Source organism: Pyrgilauda ruficollis, unplaced genomic scaffold (genome assembly GCF_017590135.1).
Source record: "Pyrgilauda ruficollis isolate IOZ18807 unplaced genomic scaffold, ASM1759013v1 scaffold13, whole genome shotgun sequence".
NCBI lineage: Eukaryota > Metazoa > Chordata > Aves > Passeriformes > Passeridae > Pyrgilauda > Pyrgilauda ruficollis.
In genome coordinates, this window is record NW_024511432.1 from 6,535,218 (window position 1) to 6,555,880 (window position 20,663).

Sequence of the window (20,663 nt, forward strand, 5' to 3'; positions counted from 1 at the left end):
CTTTTGTTAGGGCAGGTCACAGACTATTCTGTAAAAGGATCTCAAACTGGGAGAACTTGAATGTATTCAAACAGTAATAATTTAGCTAGTGAAAAACAGAGAGAAGCAAAACAGCCTCATGACTACTATGGAAATCATACATAGGTTGTACTTTTAATACAAAATAGAAATTGTGAACTCACCTTCCTACTACCATCCTTTTCCAGCTTTCCAAGAATCATATCAAACTATATCCACATAGATGTAAAGTAAGAAAAAAAGGAAACAAAAATAGAGATATTAATTGCACATATTTCATAACATATTTATTAAGTGCAAAGACACAGTCATGGAATGAAAAATAGTGACCAATATAAAAAGTATTTGTAACTAAGTAATAGGCAAAAAGATATGATTAAATGTCTCAAAGGCCATTGCAAGATCTTCTCTCATCTGGGTCTGCATCAGACAGAAAGAGTAAGCAACTCTAAAACTGTCCTGACTAATAAAGATTTTAAAGAAGAAATGAATTTCAGTTTAACTGAGGAAGACCAAACATGGCCAAACGCACCTCTCTGCTCTCAATGACTATTTCACTAACGCAACGCAAGAACATATTCTCTCCTTGGCTGTCCTTCTCGTTCCTATAAAATAAAGAGAGGGAGAAAGGTACTCCTGTTTCTGACAACTTTCCAGATAAGAATAATGCAGCAGTAATAACTAGGAGAATATCTGAAGATACAGATTAGCTCCTACCTGAGAAAATAAAAGTACTGCAGAGCTTCCCTTGGATCTGTCGATTCAAACTTACGGGTGTAAAGCATCAAAAGCCGCACAAAATTTAAACGTCTGACACCAGGAGGGTCACCAGCTTCATGGCTTACTGCAATGTCAGAAACAGCACTGTCAGAGAATCTAATGCCAGGAAAATGCTGATCTTCATCTCAAATTAGTCAGAACCATGATCCAGAGCTCTAATGCAACTAAAACAATTAACTTTTATGAAATTGTTCTGATAAATCTTCGATTAATCACACAGACCTGCAATTTCCAGAGGGTACTCTGAGGGCTATGAAAATATTCTCTTACTGTAAAGTAAATAGGACTTACATAGCTGTGCACTCTGGCCAGATGCTTTCAGGAGCAATTTTAACTCAAACAGAACCAAAGCAACATGAACAGCGTGACAGCGCAAGCGCTCTGTCCGGAAAAGAAAAGCAATCGCAGCTTCAAACTGTGCTGTCAAGAACAGCACTTGGAAGTAGAGGAATGGTGGCTGGTTCACTGCAAAATGTGATTCACCTGAAAAAAAACACAACACGTAGCATTTTCACATCACTTTCATGATTTGCAATCAGAGATGACTGACAGTGGATGCTTCCTGCCACAGTGCATCATTACTGTTTATTAGGTGCCAGCCAAAACAAACACAGTACACAAAACTGAATTCCTAACCACACATCAGTGGCTCACCTACAACTGTGCCACTGCAGATTTATCATGAAGACATATTTAGCAGAAAGACATATTCAGAAAGTGAAACAGAATAAACAGTTACTCAGAAAAGTTCCTTTGTTCTTTTCAGACAACAAACCACCAACTCTGATCAACTGTGACAGATTCTCTAAAGACCACAACTTTTTGTCTGCTTTTATACTTATGCCAAGTGGTACAAATAATGTTAAGAACCTGGATTTTCCTACTCAGTGACACCAAGAGCAGCTTACTATATTTCTTTTCCACACATTTTATCTCACACACATTATCTGAGTGTGAGTGATACTACAAACTAGAAGGCTGTAGAGAATCAAATTTGGTATGTTTTGGACAGTTCCAAGTGATTTAATTTTGATGGACTGGAAGACAATTACAGGAAAATGTATTCTGTGGCTGCTCTTAAAACCTTCTGAAATGGAAGTAACTGTGACTTGGGTCTCCAGAAATTTGCTTGAAATATTAATTTAAGGGGAAAGATAAACACCAGATGCATAAAGAGGAAAAGCTTGGAAATACATGCCTACATTAGGTAGTGACTGTTTTTCTGTTCTGTATTTCCAAAGCTGGAAGTTCTACTAAAGGACTTTTGCATATTTATGGTGAGAGCAAGCAACCCACAATTAATGGATAAAGGAGAAACAGCAGCAGTGTTGCTCACAGATGAATATTAACTCCTCTCTGGATTGCTGGGAAAACATGGTACTTATTCATCATGTCTTACTGAAATCTGCCACGACTCCAGGGAAGCAGGCTGTCCATGGAGAGAAGATGCCTGTCACTAGTGGAGAGCTGCAGGGTTTTTGTGCAGTCTGGGGTTTGTGTAATAACAGCTGGAAAGTGTCCTCAGCAGAAAAGCAGAGCCCCAAGTGAGAGATCACTCTGTGGTTTCTCACCATAGTCCTCCAGCAGCTGCTTCTGGAACTGGGATAACGTTAGCCGGTCCTGTGGAGAGCTCGCGCCACCCTCATCAAAACACACTTGGTTCAGCTAAAAAGCACATCCAAAAAAGAGAAGCACAGATATTTCTCCTTGCACAAGCAATGCACTTATAAGATATTCATTCCATCTGAGTCCCTCCTAGGATTTGACCAACTGACTAGAAACTGCATCTAGTCACAACATCAGCTCCATCCACTGCTGGGAAGCAAAGATCTCTAATGCAGCAACAGCTGAAATCCATGCAGATATAACCCCAGGGCTCTGTATCCATCCATGCCAGCAGACTCTGACACTGGGACTCTGAACACTCTCAAGCAGCATTTTTTTGCCACAAATACATCATTCTACCACCCTTTTTCTGATAAAGAGGAAAAACAGGTACCAACCAGTATCTACCATGCCCTTGCCAAAACTGTAAGGACTTCAGAGACATTGACAGCATTTGTCTCTGGTCAGTTCACACTGACATTTCAGAGAATTCAGAGTCCTCACTGTAGCAAGCTAATACTGTTTGTAAAAACAGGTGACAAAGATCAGTGTCAAATGAAGAACATGACACTTCCAAAGACAACTGTACCCAAACTAACACCTGACAGCACAGAGGGGAACAGAGCAGCCCTGGGATGCAGGTTTTCAGCCCTGAACTTTTTCAAGGTCAGGTCACGTGCACTACATTGATGCAAAACACCAGATCTAGAAGTAGGAAGGGTAGCAGAGCAGTGGAGAAATGTGGTACCATTTAGACCTGTTCTTACAAAAAGAAAAACCTAATGCCACAACCCCAGCACCAGACTTACTTTTAGCCAAAGATAATCTTCTGTTTTATCAGCAACTTCGCTCTGGTTGTCTGTAATGTCACAACGGCCAATAATACAATAAACAGCCCTTTTGTAGGGGTCAGTGTTATTCCTCAGAGCTCGTCTGTAATGAAGACGCAGTTTATTTTCTGTGGCAGGAGACAGTCTACGGAAAAGAAAAGATTGAAGGAAAAGACATGAAACCCATTTTCCCTGTATGAGGAAACCTGGATACAAATCAATGTAAATAGGTGCAAATCCACAGCAAAGGATAATGACAGTAAGCACTGGCCAATATTTCTTACACTTCCAGTTCATATCTGTAGATAAAAATTTTGCACACATGAATTTAAACACATAATTAAAGTTATGGAGGATCATTTTCAAATGCTCACTGCAGGGAAAGAATCCACACATGACAGTCTCTTTGGGGTACAATAATACTGTGGCAGATGAGTTATTTTTGTCTGACTCTGCTATTGCATCATTTCAGAAAAAAGAGAGCTCACAACATCTTTGTAAGTCTTTGTGTTAGCAACTAACAAGTGAGTAGGTCATTGTGCCATGAGGTCTTTCAGGAGAGACACTTTCATCATTATTAAACACTGCCATAATGTTCTTTGTCATTGTTTTTTATTTTCTTGCAATCTCTTGTTGAGAATTTTACAGAATTTAATCAAAGACGTGTTCTAGACTAAGGCATTGTTTGTCAAATCTGTAGGCAGAGCACTTTTTCATAGCTGTAATAAAAAGAAAATAAATCTATTATGTTGTATCTCATAAAAGTGTTTATAATGAAAACAGTGACAGTATCTTTAACAAGGTTTCTGCAACAACCTTGATATAATGAGCACTCCTAGATACTCTCTACAAAACAGATTGATTTACAGAAGGATACCATGGCATACCATACTCAGTAAATGGCACTTGGATTTTTATCCTTTCAGTTTATTTTGTTAGCTTGGTTAGTTAGTTTTTATTGGTCTGTTTGTTGGTTTTTTTTGAGTTTTTTGGGTTACTTTTTTGTAATTCATTGCAAGTGGAAAGATGGAAAAGAAAACCACTGTGGAGTTCAGAGCACACCTTAGGGTGCACCAACTTAACCACTTTGCAACCACATCAGCAGCAGTTTGGCCAATGGCCTCTGTGCAGTGCTGGACAGCAAAAACTGTAAGAGGAGAATAAACACAAGAAAGATGTGAGAGTCAGGCCTCTAAAGACCTCTAACAAACTCTGCTTGCTTTTCCTGTGTGGCATTCTTATGAAAACAGGTGTAGTAAAAAGTGTTCCCCAAAGGAAATTCAGCTAAAATAAGCAACAGGGGAAATAAAAGATACAGGAATCATGACAGCAGATTAAATCTGATCTATTGTATGCCATATCCCACTGTTACACTGGGCTTATCCCAGTGTAACACTGTAAAAAGCTTTACAGTGGTTTTTTTGTGGTGTAGCTTTACTGTTTACACTTCTGTAAAAAGTAAAGCTACACCACACACTATTATTTTTGAAATGTAAATTTTTGAATATTTTCAAACAACTCTTTCTCTGTTGAGATTTCTCAACTTCAAAGCCACAAATTAAAATATGCAAACTTCTATGTGTAATTTAGGTAGGTAATATAAACCTCAGGCAACCACCACCACCAGAAGAGACCTGAGCTTTTTGTATTTCTACCAAACCACTGATAATTTCACTACTCCACAGCAATTCCCAGCCCTCAGAAGGATCCTTCCTAGTTCCCAATTACCTTCTGTCTTTACTGTGCATGTACTCCTGGAACCAGGTTTTGAACTCTCCCAGCTGGTGCTGTGCCCGTTTCACCACGTGCATGGCTGCAGTCAGATCCCCGCAGCGCATGCAGTAGTAAATCAGTGCCCACACAGGATGGCCCTCCACCTCACCATCCTGAAAAGAAAGTAGGACATACTTAATTTTTTCTTAAAAGCAACATATTTGAAAGATTTTTTTTTAATCCTTTGCTTCATTCATTATTTCTGCCCTTATACCCTCAGTCATATTGATAAAAAATTCTGTTATAGAAGCCAGAGGTCATAAGGGTTAAATCCTGGCAAAGCTCTGCACATTTCAGCAGTGAAAGGTGTGATTCTCTTCTGATTGCCCAGATTTCAATTCTGAGGGAGGTTCTGAGAATCCCAGAATTAGCATATGATATCCTCCCCACACAGGAGATTGATCTGGATTAGGCCACCGAGGTATTGAAAACATTTTCACCGAAACAGAAAGATATCAAACTAATCACTGATCTCAGCAGGTAAGGAGAGACAGCTAGACTTAGCTGTGTGTGCTCCAATGCTATAATTTATTATTTCTTCATTTAGCTTTTATACCTAATTTTTCAACCCAGAGTGCCTATCTGGTTATTTTGTAGATGCACAGCTATGCACTTTTTACTACATGCAGGTAAGAAGCGTTTTATTCAGATTCCTAAATAAAAGGCCCAGGCTACAATTCAGATGAATTCATTACACATTTGGTGATGGCTTCACCATCTTACAATAAATGTAAAAAAAGAGAAAAAGCAAAACAGGCAGATTAAGAAGCTGCTTTTTTGAACCATCATAATGAATTTTAGTTCTTGCTTGTTGATTTCTAAGATGACGACCAGAAGTCACCATAATTTCTAGAATTAGAACTCAAGCTACCGAGCACCCACCATGCTTTGGGACTAGGTCTGAACTTGAGAGTGATTTTATCTGCCACCTCCCATTTTCCTAGTGAAAAATTCTAGAGGAGTAAGAGCCTGCTGTCCTAAAAGCAGCTTAAACAACAGAAAAGCCACTGGAGGCTGCCCTGGCTCCCGCTCTGCACTGGTGAACAGGTTTGTGTTGTTTTGGCTCAGCGGCTGACAGTGCTGCCCATACCTGCAGACCAGGGACAGACGCCGGCAGTTTGATGTTCAGGAAGCTGCGGACCAGCTGGTAGGTGCCTGGGACTCCACCCAGCTGAGCCTGGTGCAAGTTTCCAAAGACTGTCACAAAAGTGTAATTTTTGTAACTGAAAGCAAAACAAACATGAGCAGACTGAGACACAAACATCCACTGCCTTTCAGGTCTGACAGAACTCACAATTTAAAGCAAACTAACTCGATGTTCAAACATTATTATTACAACAAAATGAGGCACAAATCTCGGTCACTTTAGGAAGATCCTTGTATTTAGCAGTCTCAGAAGACACCAGGTTTGGAGTCTGTAATGGACTGCTCCAAGTTCAACTCTCAGTTATGAAGCTCTTCTTATTAGATTCTTGTAGTACAAATTTAAGCTCAAATATATTAACTGGCAAAAAACGTTTCCACCCTAATACTTTAACTCTCAATCCTATCATGAAAGAACGGTTAAATACCACAGATGTGTTTGCCTCTCCTCCCTGCCCTATGGAAAAATATCAGCATTAGCGCTATGGACTAAACAGAAGAAAATCCCAGAGAGAAAAGGAATTTAGAGAGGCCTAATCTCCACAGTTGGGAGCACTGGGAAAGTACTACATATAACTAACTCCTAACTTCAGCTAGCAGTTAATGGCACTGTGAACATTTAGCAAGTTGGATATGTGGCAAATCAGGTTAAGAGTCACTGGCTCATTGCACTCTGCTGAGACTGAGGAACTGGGAACAGAAGATCCTTCCGTTGTGTCAGCTCCTCTGCGCACAGGCAGCAGCTGCCACCACTCCTGGGTGACACTGAGTGCTGATAGGGTGTGACAACCAACTGCCAGGGCCAAGAAGAGGCTGTGCCAGGAGGTGAAAGCCTCTCTTCCCACAGTGCTGTGTCAGAGCACAGTGCTTTCCATGCTCTGATGCAATCTGTGTCCCTAACAAATGCCCACGTACCACCCTGCAGTTACTGCTTGCAAGGGCTGGAAGAGCCTGCTGGCATCACATTGCAGATACTGGAAAAGAGACACTGCAATATCCATCCACATGTGCAGTGAATGGGCATTTGGCTTTGGGCAGCGTCACACCCTGCAGTTCTCTGAGAACTCTATTGGCCAAGGAGCTTAGGCCCCCATGGTACTTGCTAATACACACAACAAACCCCTTTCTACCATCTGAAAATCACAGCTACATGTCTCAACTTCAGCTTCTTCACATTCTCCAAAAACTTTTCAGTGTAGAAATGGCATGATCAGAACTTGACTCATTGCACCAGGTTTGTTCCCCTGCTGTCCTCATGGGTTGCTGACAGCAACCAGCAATCAGAAAGGGAGCATATAGAAAAGCAGATATTCTTTTGCAGAAGAGAAACAGATCACTTTCCTCAAGTGAAAAACCTTCACATATCACCACACATATAGAATATTTATAAGCAACATAGAAGAAAGAATAAAATTCTTTGCATCTTCTAAACAACCTCCCCATGGATTCAAGGCCTTTTAAACTAGAACACTGTTAAACTAGAACAGTTTTTCATTTAAGTGGCTGCTCTAAGCCCTGCACAATAAGACAGGCAAGAGACGTGTCTGTGAGCAGCACAAGGTAGCTGACTCTAAGTGCACTACAAAGTCATTCTGGCTTGTTATTAGGGAGCTCTATCAATGTGTACTCAGAGCACCCATCCCACCTTTCCTCCAGGTAGTGCAGAGCGTGCCTCACGAACTCCATGCGCACCTCCATGTTGGTCCTGACTTTCAGGGCATCGCTGGCAGGAACCAGGGTGACGTCAGTCATTTGTTTCACCATGGCCCACATCTCAGAGATGTTCTGTAAAAAGTCATTCATTAATTGCTGCCTCAGCAATTAATTCAGAGATGAACAAACAACACTGTTCTGAGCTACATTCTGTTTTGATGCTCAAGAAAAGCATAAACACAAGAGAAATTCATGTCAGTTTAGATTTGTAATGGAGATACTGGACACAGTCACGAAGGGTAAGCTGCTTCTGTCCCACAGATTTCAAGTTTCACAGGCTTTTTTTGCACAATTCTTGTGCAAGAAGATGGCTATAAATGTTGCACCTGCAATTGTTCCCCAAAATTGACAACTATTTCCAAAACTAGGCTGGATACTTGGTACTCAGTTTCTTGCTCATTTCTAGTTCACACTTCCCACTCAATATATACCACAGCACCATCAGCTTTCCATGTAAGCACTGGCTCTGGCTGCTGTTGGAAAGCTGTGTGATCAGGTGTGATAAGAAGCATTGAAAGGACACTGATCACTTGGACAAAGGCTCAGTTATATATAAAAGTTGAAAACCATCTGCTTATTCACAAGGACAAGATCCTATCAGTGTTCACAGGACTAGGGCATCCCTGCTGAAATGGCAAAATACTGAGAACTAACAGCACTGTTCACTTTGGCAAGGGCAGCTCTTTGATCTTGGTGCTTCAAAGCAGCAAGAACACTGAAACTCCCTGTGCTGTCCCTTACAAAACAAGCAGAGCTGTTCAGAGTGAAGATGCACATCTGTAATTCAGATCAAATTGAAGGGTTTGCTCCTCAGCCTCTGAGCAGCTTTTTGCTCTCTCCATTTGCACAATTTTTTCATAGCTTGACCCTGCTGCAGTATTCTCCTCCGGGCATTTCTCCATGGTTTGTGCATTTGTTTTCTTTTTTAGGGTGGATCAAGGCAACACAATTAAAGGAAAAGAAAAAAAGGAAAGCAGGCAGATCATTGATTTAAAGTCAATTCTAGGGGTTTTATGCTTTGCTATGAGAGCCTATTTCAGCTCTAGCAGAGTCTGATTGAAGACCCTTTACCCACAACTAAATACCTTCAAAGGACATTAAGAAACCACATTTTGTTAATCAAACATAACAGAATCTATTTAAAATAAAAAGCAATTTTTCCCTCAACAGCCTATCATCTATGATGGGAGACCAGGTTCACTTCTTCCTCACTGTGTTAAGAAATTTTCACCATGACCAACTTCATCACAGGTTGGTCCTGCTGTACTGGAGAAAATTCCAGAATTGCCTCTGTGTTTTCTGTGGAGCCATGCAATTTTTTTTTTCTTTTGCAATATCAGTGTTTTCATCCCTGATGTCAGCAGGCTGTTAATCACAGCCCGAAAACAGCTTAAATACATCTCCTTATGTTAACTTACTGGCAGTACCTTATCATCCAGGCCTGCAGTAGCAGCACAGAGGTCCACCAAGTTAGGCTGCAGATGTCCATTCACTATCTTCTCATTATAAATATAAATCTAAAACATAATTAAAATAAGCACATTTAACAATACATATTATGCTCCATCCTCAGCCACAGCAGCAAAATCTAAATCAGGCTTCAAAACCAGTATTCCCAGCAAGTCCCCCTGCTTCTCTCCCACATCAGCCACTTCCAACCCCATGGTGGAGGAGTGGGCATCAGCACCACCCAAGCTTGCACACACCTCAGAGCCCCAGAACTGCCCAAGGCCAGCAGCAGCCCAGCTGTTCAGGGGTTTTGCATGGCAGAGCACTGAGCTGAATGCCCTGTTAGATTAACTGCAGCTAATTGCTGAAGGACAAAGATTCCAAAGTGACCTGACAAGTGGATGGCTGTGATATTCCCCTGCACAGCAGCCTCCTACCTGCTGATGTGAAAGAAACAGGATTTTGCTGGTTTGTGGCAGTATTCAGGGAAATCTGAGTCAGGAAATAAACAGAAATCTGACCCTTCAGAGCCTGCCCTTAAATGTATACACACACCTCCCTGTTTTAACTCTTGATCTTAACTGAGCTTCGTCTACTATTGTTTATTCTACTCTCAGTCCAACGACCTTCCACTACATCCAAAAATAATAATTCTCAATACTAGAAAGGCAATGCCATTGTACGTTAACTCCATTGGCATGCAGCACTACTACAACATGACCAGGGTGCAGACAAGATGTAGAGCTCAGGACTGCAAACAGAATGCAGCATCAGTGAAATCAGGTCTGTGGATGTCACCGTGCTCCTGTGACACAGTTTGAACTATCCACAAAGAACAATTAATCACTTCACTGTAATCAAAACACATTTCATGGCTGCTGATAAATAGAAGCAGCACGGATCTCCAGCTCTCCTGCCTGACTTCCAGGTCTCCCAACTCCCCACTGCAGCCACAGGAGCCCCACACAGACTGCTGCCACTGGGTTATTCTTGAACTGAGCAGGCTGACACGAGGACAGCTCAGCCAGGCCAGCTCCTCTGGAGCCCTTGCTGGGAGCACGCAGTGACTGCACCGAGTGTTTTGGCAGCAGAAGGCTGGCCACAAAGAGCACATTTCCAGGGCACACTGCAGCAGCCTGTGCACAGCCCGTGACCCTGACGAGGGCCCACTGGCCACAGGGACTCCACAGCTACCACAGAGCCAGGATTGCTAGAGAGACTGGGCTTCCCACACCCAAAAAGCAGCACGGAGTAACACTGATGGCCTCAAAGCACAGACAGTTATGCTTTAAAGAAGAAATTCACTGTGGGTATATTACAGTAGATATGAACTAAATTAACAAACTATTAAGAGCCACCAAATCAAATGTACACTTTATCAGCACAACCATGAACCTTTTGCTATTAGTTTCTTCGCAGTTACCATAACTGAATGCAGATGTAGGAAAACAGATGCACAAGCTGCTCTCTGCCTCAGTGCAGACTGAGCCAAAGCACACAATAACAGTAATTGTGTGCAAATTAAGCAACATCGTTTCACATATTCCATTTTGAAAAATCAACTCCTTTTCTTTCATTTTGTTCTCCACAGTGCTGGTAAACAGATAATCTCAAATAACAACAGTAACAAATTGGTTATGTAAAGGTTTATCAGTTTTCCCTGAAAATTTTCCGAGGGAGTCTAATGCTACCAGGCATATTAATTCATAGCTGACACACTAAAGCTTCTCATAAGCCATGTCATTAAAATAGGATGTAATTCAACAAGCATCAGGATTAACACTTCAGCATATTTTTTCCTACACACATACATGAGAAAAATGATCTTCCACATATGAAAATAAAGGGAATATAAAGCCTTCATTTGTAAACAATTATGCATTGACACAAATCCTAACAAAAACTGCTTTCGAAAACTTAAAAAAATTTCAGTTTGCTTTACAAGCATAAATGCTTTTTCAGTCATATATGGTGCTCAGCATCATTTTTTGACACAAAATATCCTGTAGCAAACAGGTGAGTATGCTTCTAAAAACATCAAGATTTATGTGTTTGTCAATAGCATTTTATCTCTAGGCAGATATTTTTATGTTTTACCTACCATATTTTCTTTTACACTAAGCTCCAATCTTTATTTTCCCCATCTCTCTGCATGCTGAACACAGTGTTTAATGAAGTTTTTTCACTCCCACTCACCTGACGAGCATATGCCATCTCCACACTGTCCATGGAGCTGCGGCCTGGAGGACCCACCTCCCCGACATAGCTGGGCTGCTCATGAGAAGCACACAGGAAGAGAATTACCACAATGCATTTTTCCAATACATCTGCTCCTAAAGAACAGCAAAACCATGTTCCTGACAGAACTAAGAACAGGGTTTTGAACCATCTACAGAGAAAAATGCAGTCTCATTGCAATATCCCATTATCTTCCCAATATAGCTTAAACTTTCTAAAGTGACAGAAATCCTCCTTATTCAGTGCACAAACCAACCATTAGCTCTCTAGAATTAGGACATCAGTGTCTCTTGGTAGCACCTTATAATTTTAATTCTTTGCTTTTGTTTCTTGAAAGGTTGCTTCTTGTCAATGTCTTGCTGTGAGGCATCTACTCCGAACCTCCATCACAGCAAGGATATAGAATCCAACAGATGAGCTCAAACAGATCCAGTCTGGTAGATCTGATACTCCAGTTTTGTCCCAGTACCATGATATGGACATAAAATAGGACTGCAGCATTCAATTGTGTGCTGGAAAGTGCCCCACTGCTGGTCTGCTGCAAGAGGAAGTATGCTGGCAATATCCTGACCTGAAAAAAATAGTCTTTTTACCCACAGAGACTATGCCAAGACTAAGATATTTTGAGCGTAGAGCAGGGAGAGACAGCCAATGGAATCACAGCATACAAAATTCATACTCTTATAAAACTCATAATACAACATGCCACAATAGGTATAATGCTGCATAAAGGAATTTTAAGTATTTACTCCAAGGCACAGGTATGTTCTCAGTACAGCCACCACTGAACATATGTGTTCAATACGTTGGAGGAAATAATACTCTGAGCAATGCTCTCTGCTATTTCTTGTTTTCTAAAAGAATGTAATTCTTTATTTCAGCATCAGCATTGCAAGTCTTGAGTTTGAAAAATAAAGTACAGTCATTTTAAAGACAGATCCTTTTGAGGTAAACAGTCCTTTAATATCAGTTGCTTCAGAAGTCATGCTGGTCTGAAGATCAAAGCAAGACAAGCTCAGTTCAGAAGCATAATATTTATTATGAAGCCAACTGACATAGTTGGGGCAAGCAAAAAGGAACAGACAAGCTTTCAGCAAAGCAAGGTTTTCAAGCTTGTTACCATATAACTCAAGGCCATGGATATTCATCTAAACTGGAATCAGTAATTTTTTCCGAGAAAGGGCAGGTACATCTGCAGAGTTTAAAAATTAAGCTTTTTACCATCAAAGTCAGTTACAACTGGCTGCACATCCTCATTAGCTGTTACAGTGCACCTAAGCAACATGGTCAAACAGCTTTACTGCTTCTTACACTGGTTACCCAGAATGTCAGTACTTTACAGCGCAGACAGGATCACCTCCAAAGACTGCTTAAGGATGTGCTCTAGTCTTGCCTGGAAGAGTTCATTTAAATGTGACCAACTTGCTGCCTGTACAAATAACATGAAGCCCAAATGCAATAGGAAAATCATTGTTTTCACTTCCAGTTTAACCAGCTTTAGAGTTCAGCTTTGCTGACACCTGTCAGACTGCAGAACGGCAGGAGCAATGTTCCTGCCATGACCTGGCTCGTGTGGATTTCAGAAAGAGATCCAGAAATGGACAGCTTTTCTCCAGATGGTGCCATCATTCAGTTTCTTGTTTCAAATGAGGATTAAATACTGGCAGAGTCTTCAAAAGAATCTCGCTATTTTTGGGAACTGTATTCCAACTTCAAAATGAAATAACACAAACAAATGAACTTCCAGACATGTTACTGATCAGTTTTGCACGGAACATTCTCTCAATTATTCCCAAATTAATTTCACTTTGGTATTGGTTTAACCTGGAATATCTTCTACCATGTAAGACCTCTCTTACACTCATGAGCATGTGTCCTTACAAAGACAACTACTACTCACTGTCCCAAGTCCAGGAGTTTTGATCAGTAAAGTGTTCACAAGTTAAAATTTAAAAACAAAAGAAGATACACAATTGGACTGGCCAAGAAACTCTTCTGCATTGGCAAGAAATTTATATATGAAGATAAGGGCACTGACTTCCATCAAGAAATTATAAGAGCATTGTGGTATCTGTAGTTACAGGTTTCTGCACAGCATACAACAGTTAATTACAGAATTTAAAAAATTCAGCAGTGTTTGTTCCTAATATAATGAAATATAAATGAATGAAGGTACCAAGGATGAACTTGGACAATCCTTTAAAATGGCTGAAATTAGTTCATTACTGCATTAATTTCTCACTAATAATGCTATTTAAATAATATTTAACCTGATTACAAAATCAGGCAGGTACATTTAGACCTCAGGCTCTATAAAAACGCCTTACAAGAAACCCAGAAGCAATTTCACTTTTCTTTCTGCAACTGAGCTTACACTAAAAATATTCTTCACAGTCCCTCTTAGTGGGTACTGATATTCAGAAGCATCTGCATTTTTCTTTCATTGCCAAATCATCTGACACAAATTCCTTTAAACCCACCTAAAACCCGACAAATTCTTTGTTCTAAAGAACAAAGAAACTGTTAAAGCAGGTTTCCTGGGAAACAGACACCATGGCAGAAATAGCGCTTTGCAGCCTTTCCCTGTGCCGAGCCAGATAAAATGCAGAGTTATTTAAAGTAATGCTAAATTATGGACGTTGTCATTAATTACCGATGAGGTTTCATCTCGTAAAGCAAGTGAAGACCAGTACATAGTGACTTAGTGTCACTTTCAGCCAGTGCCCAAGCAGCAGACACACAGGGACTGGGGCTTTGTTTTGTGAATCTGTTCCTTTTTCTGCTTTGTGGCACCAAAGAGCACCCACGTGGCTGCCACTCCAGAGACTGGTGTGTGACTGCCAGGCTCAAACCAATTCAGGTAACAACCTGAATTCAGAAGTGTGTGCCTGAAACTAAGAAATAGCTGCTCTGGGCTTGGGTTTTCCTTTCCTTTCTCCAATTTTAGTTTAACCATTATGATTTAGGAAACACTTCTTAACTATCTGCTGCAGCTGAGAACTGCCACAGTGAAATGACATTCTTTAAGTTCTACTGACTTGGCACTTCAGGGAGAAAAAAAATCAAGAAGTCTAGAATTTGTCCTAATTTTCTTACACTTTTCTTTCCTATGGAAAAAGAGCCATGGAAGTAAGCTTATTTCCTACTTTTTCCCATCTCATGCGTGCATTCCGGCTTCACCTTTGAATTATTAAACTACAAGAAAGCACTGGCTCACTGAACTATCACATGGCTGTGCTAAAGGGAAAGTTCAAAAGGAAAACTAAAGTAGTGAGTCAGCATGGGGAAGGTCACTTCTAGGGCTCCCCTTGAATTGCAGAAATGGATTGCACAGGCAATCCTTTCCAAGAAGGGAAGGATTTTCCCCCCCTACAAACTAACGGGGAAAGTGGAAAGGGGGGAGGATACTCTTTGCTGGCAAGTCAGAACTTACCAAGTTCCAAGCAAGAAAAAGATAGTGAAAGGTATGTTCAAAACAGGTCAGGTTCTGAAGTTTAACTGGAGCAGCAAAAGGAAAAGCAGAAAAGTGGGGAATGCACAAAGGACTGCAGAAGTGTAAGTGCACACACACAAATCTTGCTGTATCTCTAGTCTGATATTGCTTAAATGGCTTCTGCTGTTTTTCTCAAACACCTTTGCTTTTCCCTGCCCTGAAGTTTGGTCTTTCCAAAACATTATTCAGAACTGTAATATTTATTCAGAATATTATCCATTTCTCAAACCTGCAGCTTAGCTGCACTGCCATCACATTTTTATCTTTTAAATTCACTTAGCCAAACGATGCTGCTTTTCAAAGGAGTCCTCCTTCATTTGCACTCAGCCAAGCATTCAGCCTCACTTGCACACCAAACCCCATGCATGTAAAGATGCATTATTCATCACCCTCATATGCATATGCACATTCCTCAGCAGAAGTCTGGGCAGACATTTTGTCAGCACTCCAAATGGCTTGGCCAGTAGATGCAGTGAATATCTAGGCAGGAGACCAAGCTGGAGAAACCCCATCAAAATACACTGTGGTGGAGTGGAAAGCATCTTGCAGTGCTTGGGATTTAAGGGATATGAAGATGTGCTACAGAGGGGCAGAACAGAAACCAAAAGGTGCCAGTGCCTCTCTATCACTGCAGGAGTGTGCTGCTTGACAGCAGCAGTGGAAGAGCTTACGGCAAGGGTGGAAGAAAGAAAAACCTGGAATAAGGAAAAACTTGGAAAAGGACAAAGGAAACGCCTTGGCACCTCATGACACAACAGTCATAACAAACACCTTCAGACCATAGGTGTTTGATACCTTGAAGACAAAACTCAGGCTTTCATCCCTTTCCAGCCCCACAAGAAGCACGTTTTTATCAGCTCTGGTTTTCCCTGACAAGAAGGTGGCCAGGCTGGAGGACCAGGGGGAACAGAAAACCTTAATGGCAAGTCCTGCATTAGGTTCTTTGAATCGTGAGCTTTGCTTGTTAATTGGTCTTATTTCCATGAATAATGTGTTGGTATTTCACTCTGCCCAAATTAGCTTGCCCAAAGCTTGAGAATTGGCTCGCAGGCAGACTGGCCCCCTGCTGCGTTTGGATCTGTGCCTTTTCAGCTGATTCTCCATCTCCAGAGGATATCAATTAAACCTCTACTATATTCTACAGGCTGTGTCTGTTTGTGTCACATACACACAAAAAACTTATTTGACTGGAACAAGGCTTTAGAAGAACAACCTGCTGTGGGGAGGTTAGATAACAGGCTTTTAACACAGTAGATGCACTTCAAACCTCTCAGACCTTTGACTTCTTGAGGCTAAGACTAGAATATATCAAGGATTTTAAATGCTCTTGAAATGACATACAGCTACTATGAAAGCTTTGAAACAGAGAGTGGAGTATTACTGAGTGGTAGTGTACATTGAGTCTTTAAACACATTCACCAGAAACATTAGGAGCTGAGTTTTCTCCCCTCCTCCCTCACACCAATTTGATGCTTGGCATCTCAAGTGCCATGGACTGGGGTAGCATCCATTTGACAATGAAACACCAGAGCAGGGGTTTTACCTGCTCAGAGTGGGTTATTAAAGTACTTCTGCTAGCAGTTAACATCCACACCCCAAAAGGAAAACCCCATACCAGTAACTAGCACACAAATCAAAGATGTTAGAGGCTATCAGTGTAACTGCCAAGCCTTCAGATTCACATCCTAAAATAATGGGATAGCTGTTCCTAGTTTTAAATTAATTCAGTCTGCATTATTTAGCATTTCTAATATTGGAAAGCTGGACAACCTTTGAGAAGTCCCAGTAAAGTATCAGTAAAGTATTTTCTAGGGAAGACAGCCCCTATAAAAAGAGGTATGCTAACTGGGATTAACCTATATTTAAAAGAACAGCAATCAGAAAGGGACATTTCATTAGCAATTTTAATTATTTCCAAATCCCTATACAGGTCATACCACATTAGCACCAAGGGGTTTTTTTTTATTTCAGTATACTTGCAGGTCATCCCAATGAACAAGAATTCATTTCTATGGGTGGAGAACAAGGCTATAAAAAAATGTGTCTCTTTTTCAGCCTGAAAGCACAACAACTTGCATCGCCCCTCTCCCTATCCCTTCTCCCCTCAAGGTGAGCACTTTCATGGAGCACAGTGCAGCAGCAGTGATGTAACTGTGCTCCAGGGATCACAGCTGCTGTCTGATACTTTCAGCTCAGAGGAGCTGGGTTCCAAACATCCTGCAGGTAACTCTGCTCTGCTCTACTCCTTTAACTGAAACATTTTATTTAAGAGAATAAACTGTAAAGGTTTAAATTGTAACAGAAGATAAGGAATGTTTTAAGATGATAGTCAATATCTCTTCTGTTAAACATGGAGTCAGTCTTGCCCAAAGGATTTGGTCACTGCTGGATTAACCTGAACACTAGAAATCAAAATTCTAATCTGGTCTGCATGAGACAGCAAGATAAAAAGAAAAGCTTTTTTTTTTTTTTTGTTTATTCATTTGGTTTTGCCAAGAGACCTGAGAGACTTCATCAGCCTCCTAAGAAAAGCCATAAATCCAGGCTGGCACAGAGTGATAAAGGGAAGAGATACTCTAAGACCTTTGTGTAAGCACAATTCAGCCTCCTAAGAAAAGCCATAAATCCAGGCTGGCACAGAGTGATAAAGAGATACTCTAAGACCTTTGTGCAAGCACAACTGCACCTGAGAAACTCCCTGGTGTCACATCACAAGGGTTTCCTGAAGTCCCCAGTGTGTTTTCTGTCCCCTGGATATATTGACCTAGAATGTGTTTGTGACTAAGTTTCCAGCAGCACATATGCTGCTCAAAACACAGCTTCAGCAACAGCAGCTCCAATGTCTGTACCCATCAGACAATAAATAGAAACAATCACAAAGGTTTGATATTCTGCTAGACAAGGCATCTGCTAGTCAGAGCCCTTCTAGAATTAAATAGGGATTTCATATTTCTCATTTTCACACAGTTGTAGTTGCAAAATACTTCAGAGGTGGTTTCAGCAGTGCTGGAATGCCAGCTGTGTACAGTGCTGTGCGTGACTGTGCACAGCATTTAGAAAGACAGAGTTACCTCATTTTCCTGGGTGAAATCAAGAGCATCTTCCCCTGATGCAAGCAGAGAATGAAGAATCCTTTGTTTCACCTGTTCCCATTCAACCAGCATTGATTCTCGGTGATACTCCTCAGCCATGGCAAAAGTCTGTCGTGAAGAACAACAAGAGCTAAGGAACATATAGAAACACCCACCAGCCTGACTCTGCTATTAATAGACAAGCCCAAAAATGAAACAGAAAATAGCAACTACATAAATCAACCAGGTCAGCCCTCAAGAGCTAATGGTGTGCTGCATATTATTTTACCAGGCTTCCTGTTCAGGTACAATGGGATTCAGAAAGTAGGTGTATGTGGAATTAAGACAACTCTTACATACCCCCAGCTGGTAAAAGAAGGAAACTGTGTCTTTCCATGACATGGCAGCACAGGAATCTGAGCAGGAGGAAAATCAGTAGGCATCCTTTTTTAACTTAGCAGCACACACACAATATCCAGGTTCATCACTGATCTGTGTGGTTTGCTGAGACTTAACTTCTCTAATGACCACTAGCTTTTCACCTCCCTGGAGGCTACAAAGGTCTGACTTGCTGCATTCTTAACAAAGATGTGTGTTTATTGCCCATAATAATTTTCAGGTCTTTACCAGTGTGTTTTTCTTTTAAATGGGAAATAGGATAAAATAAAAATCAGAATATTAAGGGAAAATAAACCAGTGTCAAAGAATCAGGAAGTCTCTTTCATCAGGAACATAACTTGGGAAAGCACACAGGAAAATCAAATCCCAAGAAAAACAACCTTTACCTTTAAAATGGCTGATGTGCTACATTGTCTTCAGATCCAATGGGGAACATATGGAAGGAAACAGCTTTTCCCTCAGTAAGGGAAATAGTCCCTTATTTTGGCAATAGCATTAGGATAGAGAAGATGCTTCACTACCATTTCTGTTATTGTTGGGGTGAGACTAACAGCATGAGGTATACCACCACAGGAAATAAGAGACTCTCCACTAATTCTGAATAGAGAATAAGCTACATTGTGTCTTCTACTTCTTTCCTGTTCACATAGCTTCATGCTGCAATGTGCATAACTAAATGTCTTGGTTGGCTAAGTTTTTCATTTCTTTGCAGTTCACTGTTAGGATATTGTCAATTAATGAGCAAAACATTGCTCAGAAGAAAGAATTTATAAAAGACAGTGACATTTGCCAAACATTTAATTACAATGCAAGCATGCAACTAAAGCTTAAGATTTGTGTTTCCTTGTTGCATTATAAAATTCACTTTATACTTTTGTGGCAGGATATAAGTTTTACCTGTACCTTCACTATAATCACAGGGTTTTAAATATCCTTCAATAGTTACAGATAATTTTATGTAATTGAAATAATGTAATAATGCTTATGTACTATTTTTTATCATTTGAAAGAAACACAGGCTCAGTTCTAAACCTGATGTCCCCAGGATACATGGAGAGAAACAATCATAACATGAGCACTAGGAAGTATGGAATGACATTTCCAAGAAGGAATTAAAAGACAAACAACAGGAAGCATTTTTCTATGCTGCATAATTCAATTGTGAAAATCACTGTCCCAGAACATGACAGATACCAAAAGCACAAATAGATTCAGAAACGATTAGATGATTTTCTTATCAGTAAACAAGTTGCTGCTCAGATGATCTTCAAAACAGCTATTTGTTCAGAGGTGAAGATGCAGGAGATGAAGAGGGGAAGGCTAACTGTCTTTTTCTCACAGACTAAATACTGATCCCTTTCAAGGGAAGAACACTGGACTCTGCAAATCTCTCCTGGTTTTGTTTTTAGGCAAAAACGATGGTGCTTTCTTCCAACTTACCCTCCTCCTAGACTCTTCAATGGCAGACAGCAATGCATTATCTTTTTCATTCTTCAGGAATCCCTGCAGAAAAGGAGAAACAGAATTTCAGCCAAAATAATCAGCCTTGCACTAACATCAGATACATATTGCAGTACTCAGCTCTTTCTGTTCTGAGAAGTGCTCAGAGCCCTCTCTGCAGTCCAGTCCCAAGAAGTTTAAAGGTCACTTTACTTCACCAAAGACACAGTAAGATGCCCATCCAGAGCAATGTGAAAATGAAAATGCATTAATCCCTCCTTTTAATATGCATTAAATCCTAGTGAAATGTCCTGATTCTATTCTCTTTTATCTCTGTGTCCCAGCATCTGCCTCCTCTTGCTCTCCATTTGAGGGAGCTAGGATGAAAGCTGGTAGGAGCGATAAGCCAAGATAAGATTGTTGGACTTGAGTATGCTGAAAAAAATAAAACAGGCTTTGACTTGGCAGCTTCAGGCAGAAGTGGAGCTCTTGGAGGACCGATACAACTGTGAAAAAGAGCCTTAAAAATAGTCAGTTGAGGAAGGATTGAAATAACTAAACAGTTGGAAAGCATACAGAAAAAGTTTATCACACAGCTTCTCTCCATGAATACAGCTGGCATGGGTAAAAAGGAAGAATTGTATTTTTAATTCTCAGTATATGAGTAAATCTCAAAGAGGTCAGGTGTGTGTGAACAAACTGATTTAGATG

At 40.6% G+C, this 20,663-nt stretch overlaps 1 protein-coding gene across 4 annotated transcripts in view; it reads right to left on the reverse strand.

Moving 5' to 3' along the window:
* The window catches only part of NUP93 (nucleoporin 93), a 76,130-nt gene that overhangs the window by 9,613 nt on the left and 45,854 nt on the right, over positions 1-20,663 (reverse strand). For all 4 annotated transcript variants that reach the window (XM_041459032.1, XM_041459034.1, XM_041459035.1 and 1 more), the window contains exons 4-16: positions 19,953-20,015; positions 18,114-18,242; positions 11,508-11,582; positions 9,290-9,379; positions 7,795-7,934; positions 6,097-6,229; positions 4,962-5,119; positions 3,213-3,378; positions 2,370-2,463; positions 1,090-1,281; positions 736-862; positions 551-623; positions 183-227 (exon numbers count right to left, since the gene is read on the reverse strand). In XM_041459032.1, the coding sequence (XP_041314966.1) occupies positions 183-227; positions 551-623; positions 736-862; positions 1,090-1,281; positions 2,370-2,463; positions 3,213-3,378; positions 4,962-5,119; positions 6,097-6,229; positions 7,795-7,934; positions 9,290-9,379; positions 11,508-11,582; positions 18,114-18,242; positions 19,953-20,015 (1,485 nt within the window). The remainder of the gene's footprint in view (positions 1-182; positions 228-550; positions 624-735; positions 863-1,089; positions 1,282-2,369; positions 2,464-3,212; positions 3,379-4,961; positions 5,120-6,096; positions 6,230-7,794; positions 7,935-9,289; positions 9,380-11,507; positions 11,583-18,113; positions 18,243-19,952; positions 20,016-20,663) is intronic.